Below are 13,657 nucleotides of genomic sequence, written 5' to 3' on the forward strand. Positions count from 1 at the left end.
ATTAAGTCTGGTATCAAAAATGTAGTCAGAATGCTAGCTTAAAAACAAAAAGGACTGAAACATCTGCTAGGTTTTAAAGTTAAACAATGTGCTTAGGAGCCTGATGGGCTAAACCTCACTCAAGAGCAGACTTTCTCAATTGTTCTCAGAAACAGGCACTGAAATTTTAACTAAGCCCTCGTTAGAAACACCTAAATAAAAAAAAAATGCATCTCCCCTCATGTTCCTTTGTATCTTGCACATTAATACATTTGGAAAGTTCTTCTTGGCCCAGTGGGAGTTGTTTCACCTGCTCTGTTAACCTAGTACATATTTCTTACCTACTAAATGTTGCGTAGATGGTCCCTTCACTGTTTCCTGGGCTTAGGCAGGGTTGAGTGGCTACTTTTAGACTCTTTACTTCACCTGTCTAACCAGCTTCTTGAAAAACTTTCAGGAATGAACTTCTGGAAGTAACAGGTCCATAGCACCAGCTGGTCCAATAAAATACTAAGAGTCAATTTACAACACGTAAGTGCACATCAGAAAACAGCTATTCTTGCACGTGACTCATACTGTCCCCCTATAATAAGTCAAAGGGCAATCCCTGCAAAAGATGTTCTCTGCATTAGGTTGTTTTTCAATGAGGTGGAACTTACAGGACTTCTTATTTCACCTCTTACGGTTGTGATTATTAAAAAACTGGAAAAATAAGAACACTTTAGCATTCAAAATCCCAATAGTAGCATCTGCAGATTTAAAACATCCAGTATTGCCCTGCAGAATGGGAACAATCTCCGAAGTTCGACAAAATTTCCAAGGTTTATTAATGAGCATGATATAACAACAAGCTTATCTTATAATTGAAAGAGCGTTATCATATCATTAGAACTACTGCTACTATTTATACCAGTCTCAACGTGGGCAATCATATCTTAACAAAATGTAGTCCACACATTGTAACAATAAGGAAGAAAACTGTATTCTAAACCAATACACTCAACAGGGCTTTAAAAGGATTTTTGTTCAAAAGAGGAGTTTTAATCACTTAATAGAAATCCCTAATAGAAATTAGAAGGGGAATTTTTTTTTAATCACATATCCACAACACTAAGTTTTGAAAGCCTACAGTAAAACTTGAAAAGTTAAGGATCACACCACCCACAAGTTTTCTGTGAACTCAGCTAAGTAAAATGCAATGCTTACTTTGAAGCAGAAACAACATCGACTACGTTAATGAGTGCATCGCTCTGAAGCCTTTGTTAATTTATACAAAATTAACAAGGAGGAAAGTTAATTCATTATTCTGAACTTTTCAGCCAAACAAAGTGTCAACATTATGAGAGAATCCAAACATTTTAAATAGTCAAAGCTTATCTAATCATGCTCAGTATATTTGCATTAAGGCCATATCTGTTAATGGTTTGTACTGAAGCATTGCATAGCTGAAGTTTTCTTCGAACTTGCGACAGCTGAGAATTACAGCAAGGGCAGTTCCCTGACCTGAACAACGTAGTAGATACCAGATGAGATAGGAAACGGGAGAGGAAGGAAGAGGCAAAGAAAGTGGTTTGCCTTAAGTCCCACATCACTGGCAAAGCTAGACTAAGAAACAGATCTTCAAATTGCCATTGCAAAGTCTATCCCATATTATGGCCTGTGAAGTGGATTTTTAAGTTCATACAGTTGAACAGAAAACAAAACAAAACAAAACAAAAAGGTATACAACATTTCAACTGCTACTTATGCGGGGCAAGAAACTTTTAGACCATACTGAGTATTAAAGAAAGAAGTAGAAATATAGTGCATTTATCCCTTCTCCTCCCTCTGGCTAGCCCTTCCAAGGGATTTGGATGTATTATGTATCCAATTTTCATTTGTTCAGCACTTCAGGTTCTTGTGCCAGCTACATTTTTAATTTCTGCTTGCTAAGGACTAGGGAACTGGCAGCTAATCAATAGTATAATTAAGGAAGACCACCATTCTGATTCAGCAATAATCATTTCACTGTTTGGATGGGGACATTTTGTACAAATAAGTTAGCAGTTTAGAAATACCATGCACAGACTGGACAATAATATGTGCTTTAATCAAGCACAACATATTCATAAAATATAAGACACATAGAGACCAAAGTGATTTGACACATTACACGCATTTCCCTAGTCATAAGTACAACTTCCATTCAAGTTCATGGAAACCGCAAGGCTGCACTGCCCCTATTAACTCTACCTTACCAAAACAACAAAGCCTGTTCCGACAAAAAAAGCCCCATAACCCGAATTTATACCAACATTAGATTAGACTTTATAGGAAGGGAAATAAATACAACACTTCTCAAATGAAACTTAACCTTTACATTAGGTGATGATCCCACAATGATGTCACAAGGTTTGCTTATTTACCACCCCCTAGCTGAGCTGTGCTAGCTGGTGGTGCGTGCGGTCTTATCACACTGGAAAAGGAGTCTAAATGGATTGGACTACTGCAATTTGAGGTGTTGTCTTTCTGCTAGAGGTTGTTCTCCCACAGCAGGATCAGTAGAAGAGAGCGTGCCTGCTACAGGCTGCTCAGCCACTCCCATTCTTAGTCTGGTGTGAACTTAAGAGGAAATTACTGATGGTTCAAGTTAACACCCATGCTGTGAAATCTCACAACGTAGGAGCTAGAACGCATTCATTGCCTCTACCACTAAGTCAGCACTGTCTGCAGAGGGCAAGGTGAATAGCTGAGGCACTAACTTTACCTGAGAAGAGATAAAACCTGACAGAAAATGCACTGGTTTCAGTCTCAATGAAGGTGGTCGAACCAACTCATTCTACCATACAAATGCCATAAACTAAGAGCAAAAACACACACACAGAGTTGCCACATCTTCTAAATCAAGTGGTGCTGGCTAAACACTTGATTGTGACCCAAACTCATTAGAAAGTGGTTAACCAAACACGAATTCTCCAAGGAGCTCAGGGGACTTGTTGCTGAACCTCTTTATACATGAGGATAGTAGAACACAAAAACCGTATTATTTAATATTCACAAAGGAATGATACAAAGCATACAATTCTTTTCAGACCTACAAGACTCAGTCCTAAATGCAGTTACAACAAAGGACACATTAAATTTTAGTGCTCAACCCTCTGAGCAAACCATCCTCAAGACACCTGGCCAAGTCACCTAGCCTCCCAGTACGGGAAACCATGAAAAAAAGCTCCTTGGTGAGGCAACAAAGTCTTCTGAGAATCACTATTCACTCACCTCTGAAATGTAAACTATACATTTCTCATCTCCCTCATCCCTTTCATTCTCTATGATCCCAGAATCACGAATTCTCAATGCTCACAATTGTTTCCTTAGTCCAACATACTTTTCAAACTGTCTTCTCACTCCAGCATCTTCTCCCCTCCTTCTCAGTCTCTTCCCCTGCACCTCATAATGTTGTAGGTTAGACATAATGTAAAACCTAGCATCAGAATTGGACTGACAGTGTTGCTAGCACTCCATAAATGCAGAGATAAGGATGAGGATGTTGCTACCTATCATTTTTTTAATGTACCAACAAACTGGGGGAAAAGGGTGTTATTAGAGTTGCATGAATAAAAAAGAAGGCAGTTGCACAGCTTTAATGCAACTGGTTTCACATTTTAGACAAGACAATTCTTGTTGGGTCATAAGCTACTTAACACAGGATTATTATGCTTGGTAACCCTCTATAAAGCACCTAGAACAAGGGCCCTGCATTTGATTGAGTCTCCTAAATATTGCAGTAGTATAAATAAGCATTGAATAATTACTGGAGAACAATCTCTCGGATACCAAGCCATGGATTGCCCTTTTTCTTTGAAATTCTGCTCTTCTGAAAAAAAATAGTAGTAATAATAGTAACAAGAACATTAAATTCCAGTAATTTTATTTTTTCAGAAAAAGCTGTATTTTAGAAATGAGTGACATCAATCAGATGCAGGTACTACAGGAGGAAACTGTTCCTATATAATTAAGTACTCTCTTCATGTGAGCAGATAAAATAAACCCCAAGCACATTGTATTTGTAATTTTATCTGTAACTATTATCCCTAGTCACAGTTCCTGGAGAGCACTTGTTCAAGAGCTACAAGAACTTGGGTTCAGAAGGAGCTCTAGGAGTAGGTTAGCAGAAGTCTCATCTTCCGGGCAGCCACACAAACTTCAACAGCTTTAAAAATTGAAAGGGACATGGTAAACTCACACTGTATTACCATGAGAAGTGGCAACAGTAAGGTAGGTAGCAACAAGTAAATGCCAAGAGGGGTGGGAAGGCAAAAAACCCCAAGATTAAAGCATCGCTTGCTCTGGAAAGCAACTCAGTAAAAATGGTCTTAGTCCATACTATCATGTCACATGTACTACTTTAATATAATGTCTTCCTGTTTCGCTTTTCTCTCATTTGCATATTAAAATCAAGCGAATTAATATAAGAATAAAATGGAGGCTGCTCCTCTCTTGTTAACTGAAGCTCGGTAAACAATTCTGGTTTACTAGGAAAGACTCACTCACGGTGAGTAACAATGAAGATAATTTGCCTCGCAATTCTCTGCACTACATTGGACCTGGCATTTATTTTTGCACAGTGGAGGGAGACAAAGAAGAAGGAGGGAAGGGGCAGGGGGAGCTTCAAAGAACAACTAACTTATTACTGTACCTGAAACTTATATTACTGTACCTGAATAACCTTCCAACATGAATATGTATTTTTCTATCAGATATTTATCATTACTGTACAGTAAAGAGTAAGATCTTTCAAAAGAACTGAAAAGTTACCCTCAGAGGGTTGGGGGTTTTTTTGACTGGGTATAAATAGTAGATGTCTGTCTAGCAGACAATCTTATGACATCTACTATGACATCTATCTACTTACGGCTGAGTGAGGTCACGAGTAATGAAGTCTGAACTCTTGAAGAGGAGGAAGATGTCACTGAGAGCTTTACATTTCAGAGAGCTGTTCATTGCTATCCAGTAAGCATCCTAAACAAAAAAGGAGATTATCCAAAAATGCACCTTTACTAGCAGGAAGGAATGCAAGCTGCAGATCTATCTAAATATTATGCAACATTTGAAATATACGCAGAAAATTCTTTTTTTTATTTTGAGGAAAACTTCATTAGCTGTTACAAGAGACACAATAGTTACTGTTTCTCTTATGAATACTCTGTTGAAAGCAGAGCAAATCCATTTAAAAACTAAGTTTTTGCGTTACTGCTTCCAGGCACTTTCTTGGAATGCTTGATTGAACACAAGTTTCCCTTGAGAATATGACACAAAAACATCTGGGTGCACCCATCCTCAAGGTATAGTTAGAGTACCTAAAAATAACTAGAGGGAAGTTTATTGCTTTTTTAAAAAATGTGGGGTTTTTAATCTTTATCCCAGGCAAAGTTTTCAACTAGAATCCTAAATGAGAAGAGTCTGACCATCATACTGTTATCTATGACAAGGATACAGGGTTTTATGCACGAAAGACAGTGCTGTCTTGCATCAGCCTCAGCAAACAGTGCACCATCTAGCTCTAATCCACCAGAACAATTTGCTGTGTCATACTTCACTGGTATCTTGTCTATCACTTCTTCCTTCATCAAAACCACTAGTGTCTTCTACTTTCCAATGCATTAAGATAAAACAAACAAACAGAAAATCCTTATGATAACATCTGTTACAAGTTTTGGGAGTCAGCATTCTTACCCTTGGAGCACTCCAGTTAAGTTTAGGAAAAACACTACCACCCAAGGAACTTATTGCTTCTTGAACTTTAGCTGTGAACTCAGGAAATTCTGGTGCCTAAACAAAGAAAAACAGCAACAACAAAAATATCAATTTCAATACATTTAATAGTGAAGTGTAGCCATCTTCTAAATACCATTAATAAAATATATTGTAGATGGAATAAATGTGTCCAAAATCAGGAACCAAGAACCCCACAAAAATAATGTATTTGTAGAAATAAATCACTTAAGAATCATCTCTGACGTTCTTTCAACCAGAGAAAATTGAAAATATGTTTCCAGTTCTTACTCTCATTACTAGCAAGATTCCACGAACTTCAGGGGAAAACCCGAAACTTCATAACGTTCACCATGAAAGCTGCAACAGCTGGCAAACGTGCAAGTCAAATAAACAGACCTTAAATACCTGATGGTAGATTATTGTATACAAATAAGATCCAAGAAGATTTAAAAACAAACAAACTTCAAAAAAGTTTGTTCAGAGTAAGCATCTCTAAAAAATCTAAAATACAAATATTGTAGCATTCTGTCAAAGTACTAAAAGCTAGAAAGAGATCAGTTCTGTTTTGTAACAGTTCTCTAGTTGCGTTAAGGAGCACAGTAAGAGAGCAACAGTAAATAAAACAATTCATAGGCAATTTGAGTGACAGCTCCTGATTTAAGCTTTAGTTTTACAAAATGTTGTTAGTAATACTTTAATCAGCTCTTAAATTAGGTCTTAAAGTAGCTCCTTAAAAATATATTGCATCAAAATAGAGGACATACTGTAAAGGTATGGGTTGGGCTAGAAAACCTTGTCTTGTAAAGAACATTGTCAATATTGTAAACTTAAGATGGGGAAAAAAACCTCCTGAGGATGCTATAAACGCCACTCTGAATGTGGTGCAATAGAAAAAAACAGACTGCTGACCTTTAAAATAATATGAAAGGATTTCTGGCATATGTCAAAGATTTTTCATGTAATAGAATTTATAACCAAAAGTATATAAGAACACTATTTCTGCCTGAGTATTTTTAAACTCAACTCAAACATAACTTCTAGGCTAACGCTAATTGATGTCTCTAAAACAACAAAGCCCTCACAGCCACAACAGTGATCAAAAAACATTCAAACATTTTGGCATCTCCTTTCTGCAGCCCCCCCAAATGCAAACACTTACAAAACCCTCTCACATTCTAGCGCAGTGACCTAGACTGAACTTCAAACATTCTGAATCTTTCCCTAGTACATTACCTAGTCTCCATGGAAAACTACACTTGAAAAACTGAAATAGTACTTCTCTTATTTTACTTTATTTTTAGAGCTTCAGTCAATTCTAGAAATTGTTCCTGCAAGAAGTAAAACTCTTCATCCACTGCATTCTGATCCAATCTCCTCTTGTTTTGACAGAAGTCAGGAGTCATACTATGCATATAATACCAGCACATACTAAGCCTCCCTGGGGAAATGTTACCATCATGTCATTTGATTAATACAAGTGAAGAAATATACACAAGAGGATAGCTCTAAGGCTGCATAAACAAGCTAGATTCTAACATTTCCGAAATTCTAAATGCCTGACTTTGCAACCATCAATATTAATGTGTGGTTTTTTTAAGCACAGAATTTGCTATAATCCTATATCCTAATTCTTCTTCAGAATATAGAAGGGGCAAGGGAAACTAGTTCTACCTGACTACTCAGGCAGGTCATCAAATCAGAATAATCACAACCACAGCCCACCTTACTGGTCCCTGAGCCAACAAACCAATAGAGAATTATAACCTGGGATTTATCGTTAGTAGGATACAAACGCCCTAGGCTGACAGCGAATGCAGAACAGCAGTCTCTAGCCTGTCCCACTATTCTTTACACATCATGTTCCCTAGTGTCTCCCTGTTCAGCTTCCACATTGCTACTTGATCCATTCTCATCTCGCAGTAACTCCAGATGCAGCTCCCCACCCTTCTGCATTCTACATAGGCTGTTTCTTCACTTTCTTCATCACTGTCAAAAGTGGTAACAGGCAACACTTAAAAGCACAGAAGACTATTTCCATTCACTCACTGGCCTCACAGCAGTCCCTGGTTTTCAGGTAGAGAAAGCATATTTGCCATGGATGGAGTCTTCAGGGCAATCATCTACCAAATTTACGAGATAGTAGAGAGCTCATTGTGAAATTCTACTTTTAGTCTCTTTCTTTGACCAAACATAGCTGTATTTTTGTAGGCACTAGCCATGGGCACAAACCATGTTCATTATTAACCATTTTCAAAGTTCCAGGTTTAGCGAAAGACAAAGTCCTGCCAGTCTCTGAACAAGAGCCACCTCGGAGGCCAAAATACCCCTCTTTTTCCTCTACCTCTGCTTTTATTGCTGAGCATGATGTTACATGGTATGGAATATCCCTTAAGACAATTCGGGTCAGCTCTCCTGGCTCTGTCCCCTCTCCTTCTCTTGCCTACCCCTAGCCTAGTCGCTGGGGAGGGGCATAGGGCAGACTGGGAAAAGAGAAAGCGCTATGCAACCACTGCTCAGCAACAGCTGAAAGTTAACTCCATCCCAGTCAGCCCCAGTAAAACGGTAGCCATGAAGCTGCAATCCATACACAGTACACAATGCTTAGCTAGCTAAACTGAAACCACTTGGCCTATACCCTTCTGATGGGTATCATAGCACTTGATTATGTATTTCCTTATTGCGTTGTACACTATAACGAAACCTGATTCAAGAGTCTGATATTATTTCTTTAGCAACATTAACATCAGCTTTGCAAAAGATAAGATGGATACCCAAATCCTTGCTCTGAATAATTTACAGTCGAAGGCATCTACTTTATCAAAGCTTAGATATTTGAACTGAAGCTATTAATGTGTGCAAATTTGGCATGTATTAGTTTTAAAATCTAGGCTATAAATTCTGTGCTCACATACGCACAACTCAAAGCAGGGCTGTGTTTATATTGCACCTAGTCCAAGGTGAGCAATTCAACACTATGTTGAACATTAGGGAGCTAATAGGACTGAAGTAATAGCATCAATGGCAGACAAGTGACACAACTATATTAACTCTGACAACGACAGGGCAACAGCAAGTTTCAAAAAAGATGTAAAAAAAGATCAAGGAAGCATGGTTTGTATCCATCATGATCCTGATTCTAAGCCAGGCACAGTGCAAGGAGTGCATAAAGACAGGAAGGAAAAAAAAAAAGATGATAGAAAGAAATGTACTTAGGAGGAAATAATGGCACAGGTGTAAGAGAAGAGCTGTGAAAATTGAGCTGCAGGGGCTTCGTTTCTTCTGCACCCAATCTGATTAAGTAATTGGGAGATATTCGAAGTGGTGAAAATGAAAGACAGCTATATTTAGAGCTATACTTCAGCTCATTTCCTATAGTCTAACAAGTGTGTGATTGTTGGGGATGAAGAAAAGCATTTTATTTTTAGTTAAACAAAATTAAGCCAGCAAAACTTCTTTAAAGTTACAGACATCTACACTGCCATCCATCTAGAATGGTCTGAGAAATGTTAAATACAGCAACAGATATCTCTCACTGGCAACAAGTTTATATCACAAGGTTGCAGGAAGGATACTGCTGACAGACCCACATGTTAGGCTTTTACAGGACCTTACCTTAAGTGTTGTAGTATTCTCATCATCCGACCACTGTTAAAAATAAGAACAAATCAAAGGTTACTGGTTTCCTGAGATCCTTTATAATTTATGAGAACATCAGAATTCATACGGCTTCCTACAACACACAGATCAAATCATTGCCCTGGAGCTCCTGTAGGATAACATCACCATCCTTCAATTATTACGGCTGTAAATTAAAACAGGAAAAATATTGTATATTCAGCAAAAGTACTACTCTAAAGTATGGATAAAAGACATGTATGTATTTTAATTGTGATTTATATCACAAACTTGGACATTTCAGAACTCAACAGAGTCTTCCCTCTCTAAAGCTTGTCTCCATCTCCAGCACTTCCATCCTTAGACCCATGATCCATTAGTTTCACTTATATTTCTTTTTCATGTCCTTTTTGTACCTTCTGTCACCTTGCCCTTACAACATTTTCCAGCGTTTTTCTTCTAGAATACCCTTCTGAGCTATTACGGCCTCAGAAACTTTCATTGTTTCTTGAAATAACTCCTCCAAATGTACTCCTCCTTCTAAGTTTTCAGGGCATGAAACAGCATTAAGTTCAATTCCAACATCCTTCAACATTCCCTACTCATTATTACAAATGCAATTATCAAGAAATAAAAAAAGTCTTCTGTGAAAGAGCATAGAAACATTTAAACCTTCCCTGATGTCACAGTATAAATAATGTTTTTAAGTTTTTCAAGGCAACTACCATGTGATTATTATTTTTGTGAAGTACTCTCCTCACCTGTAAATTATGCAGAAAAGGTTACACATTCATATTTTTCTCAAGAGACTTGACATTAAGTTGCATTTTATACTGACCTGTATTTCCTCCGCATCATCGCTCCCCTCCTGAGCATGACTTGGCGGATCTTCTCTAAAACAAAAAATTAGCAGGAAAAAAAATTAAGCACTGGAGTTTTACTTTACCGTATACATTACATTTCCACAGCATCTACCAGCTGTTGATCTCAAAATGTTTTTGTAAGAAGATTAAGCCTCAAAACCCCTGGCAGAGAAAAATCAGAGCAAGCCAGTACAGAAAACTGAAGATCGAACACCCTGGCATTAGACTTGGGCCCTACCCAAAACACTTTGCTTCTTTCAAATTAGCAGATCACTTTCTGCTCTGAAAACGCCATAATTGAAGCTTTTCAACACCCTATTAATCAGTCTTTTCCAACTTTACTGTACTCTGACAGAAGCATAAACTAAACAAACATTTTTTTTTTTAAACAAGTTCAATTTAAATTATGCTTTGCCTCCACACTCCTTTTCCAAGTAAAAATTTATAAAACTTGACTTTCAGATGTTGCCCTGTGAATTTCTGGTTCTGAAAAGAAAATGGCCTCACACTCCCCAAACAGAAAAGAAGATCCTATGGAAAGTGGATACATAGTCATTAGCTTCTTCCTGAAAAGTTCCTTTTTCTACACAGGTGAGATCTGCTGTTGTAAACACTAGCATGTCCGGGAGAAAGCACTTGACTGCAAATATTCCCTTGAAGTTTTAGGTGACTTTTGAAGTTCTTTAGCCAATATAACTGAGTGTGAAGATCTTAAACGAGAAGACCAAGCTCTTGAAGAAGACTTATTCACAGCAAGTCAGTGTAGCAAACCAGGTAAGTTCAAATGTATGTCCCTGCTAAAAGTCAACTCTTCAACAAGCTAAGTCTCTGCAGTCCCTTAATGCACTTCCATAGGGATTAAACTATCAATTCAGTTTTTGAGATCTAGAGGTCAGAGACCAGTTCACTGAAGATTAAAAGCAATCTTGGCCTTGACTGCAAGAAGATCACATTCACTTCTAGCTAAGAAAGTTCAACTCGGAGAAAAACTGGTTTCTAAAAGGGATTTTAAATTGGAAACATCTTAAAAAATATAATTTAAGTCAATTATACAGCTGTCCATTATTCCATTGAAGACAGCAGAAATTGTTTGTGTAACATAGCTGTAAAGTCCAACCCTCAGTTTCAGCTTTTCTGAAGGCTTATTAAAAAATAAACAGCTGCTGCTAAATAAGTTGCTCAATTCTGCAGAAGCAGGTGACAATATTACTTCTTATCCAAAATGGTTTAAAAACCAATTCTTATTTTCTGGATACCTTTTATTAAAAAAAAAGAATTTTAAAATTAAAAGAGACCTTTCATCTTTACAACGTGTTTAAACAGCTTCAATTTTATATAAATTGATTCCTGAGAAATTAGACATAGCTCCCTTACACTTACAGCTTAATTGGTAGCTCTGTGAGAGGCAAACTACCAGTTAGGAAATGAAGGAATGTGGACTGATTTCTGAGTCTGATCATTAAGAAGATGTGTGCATGCAATAATCATTTTACAAGGAAGCCACACAGCGAGATTCTAAGCACAAAACAAAGAACGAGGCCTGGGTTCTTACCAACTGTTTCTCATATCTATCCACCTCATTCTTCTCCATCCAAAATCTTGGCATAGGTATACATACAGGACATGCAGCCTTGTCATATACATGGATTATATGTATGCAAATGATTATACAAACTCAATAATTACTGAGATTTTATATATAGCTTATCTTATTGAGAATTAAACTCAGGTAATGTCACTTCACCCCTGGATAAGGCAGCAGGCATGTGAATGGCGTGGGACAGGTCAAGCCTCTGAACTGGAGCTAACCATATCAAAGCAACCAGACACAGCAGGCTGTGCACCCGAGAGACTGGCAGACTCCACAAGGAAAGGCAGAGAAAAAAATGAAAGAACTGCCTCTACTCGGTCTAGAATCAAGTGTATTAAATGGATTTTAGGATCTGCATCAGGCACCAGCAAGTCAAGTTTTACAAACAGCAACAGTCAGCCCATTCACATGCTCATACAGTATGAGGTTTACTGCAGCCAGACTTGTCAAATTTTAAAAACTCATTATGCAAAATATAGTATGTGTATACAAAATAGTGCTGTGAATATAAAATAGTATTAATACTTGGAGAGTGGGGGGAAAACACTCTTTACCTTCCCGAAACCACAAGTGTTCCATCATCCAGCAAATATTCTTTCACATTCTCTGGTAGGGGAAGTATAACACTGGAAGAAACATGAGAATTTCTTTAATAATTTATTATTAATATTAGTTGTTAAAATAATAACAAGAGTTGAATAAAAAGAATTTGTTTTTTAATAGAACATACCTCATTAACAGTATGTTTTATTCTCTAACACTATGAAAAAAAAAAAAAAATTTCTCTTTCTGCCCTCTCATCCCTTCCCAAAAATCAATGCCCATTTTCCCTCCAGGGAAGTAAAAGAGAAATAGGCAAAAATTTTAGACGAAATACACAAAAATGCCCCACTGCTTCAAAGGTCTACGAAATTCAAAGAAAGAGCGTGTGTGGCCAGTGAGAAGGAGACAACATGGTGCTCAAACTAAAGGTTTCCGTTCTGAGATCCAAACCAAAATTTGCCCGTACCACCCGAATGTTCCAAAAATGCAGGACTATCACTAAACTCACCAAAACTATGCATGTGCTAAACACTAAAAACCATAAAAGATTAAATGCTTTGATTACTAAAAGCCTAATGTCAGCACTTTTTGATCCAACAGGGCAACTATCTTGAGCTTGATTTTCCTGAGTTACTAGTAGTTCTCGTAATCATCTCATGACCTGCAGCAGCACCTTAAAAACTGCAGAGCTTGCTACAGCTTCCAGAAATACACAGAAACACGAAGTCAGCCACTTGGTTTGGGTGTCTTCAGCCTCAGTTTCTTTGAGCAACCAAGTGGGAACAGCAGCGATGTGGATATCAGCTGGTGCTCAGTGCAGAGTCCCACCAGGAGAGCAGGGCACACAGGGGCGCCTGGCCTGCCCCCAGGGCTGCCCAAAACACCCCCTCAGGGTGCAGGGACGAGACCCCACCTCGATCAGGCCTTCCCCACCTCCATCCCCGCTCTGCCCCACACAGGTCCCCTATATCTCACCCAACCCTAGCCCAACACAAGCCCATTTCCAACCCAGCTCAGCCCCACACGCCTCCCCACCTTCACCCCCACACAGCTCCCCGACGCCCCCCACACCCGCCTCCCCCGGCCCCTCGCCCAGCCTAGGCCTACGCCCAGCCCAGCCCCACGCCGCCAGGGCCAGCCGCCCCCAGCCTCACACACGCACCCCTCGCTCCCCTCACCTGCGGATGGTGACGGCCCGGAAGAGCGGGTACCACACGGAGAACTGGCAGTGCACCACCTGCTCCTTCTTCATCCTCACCCTCAACCCGACCCAACCCGGCCCGGTCCGGTCCGGCCCGCCTTGGCCCGCTTC

At 38.8% G+C, this 13,657-nt stretch overlaps 1 protein-coding gene across 1 annotated transcript in view; it reads right to left on the bottom strand.

The window, feature by feature from the left end:
- Positions 1-13,597, bottom strand: part of CDC123 (cell division cycle 123) — a 35,537-nt gene extending 21,940 nt beyond the window's left edge. Inside the window, exons 1-6 of the mRNA XM_050896095.1 lie at positions 13,524-13,597; positions 12,357-12,428; positions 10,187-10,241; positions 9,346-9,378; positions 5,692-5,787; positions 4,871-4,977 (exon numbers count right to left, since the gene is read on the bottom strand). Of these exons, the coding sequence (XP_050752052.1) occupies positions 4,871-4,977; positions 5,692-5,787; positions 9,346-9,378; positions 10,187-10,241; positions 12,357-12,428; positions 13,524-13,597 (437 nt within the window). The remainder of the gene's footprint in view (positions 1-4,870; positions 4,978-5,691; positions 5,788-9,345; positions 9,379-10,186; positions 10,242-12,356; positions 12,429-13,523) is intronic.
- Between the last annotated feature and the right edge of the window lie 60 nt (positions 13,598-13,657).

Source organism: Gymnogyps californianus, chromosome 1, assembly GCF_018139145.2.
Source record: "Gymnogyps californianus isolate 813 chromosome 1, ASM1813914v2, whole genome shotgun sequence".
Lineage (NCBI taxonomy): Eukaryota > Metazoa > Chordata > Aves > Accipitriformes > Cathartidae > Gymnogyps > Gymnogyps californianus.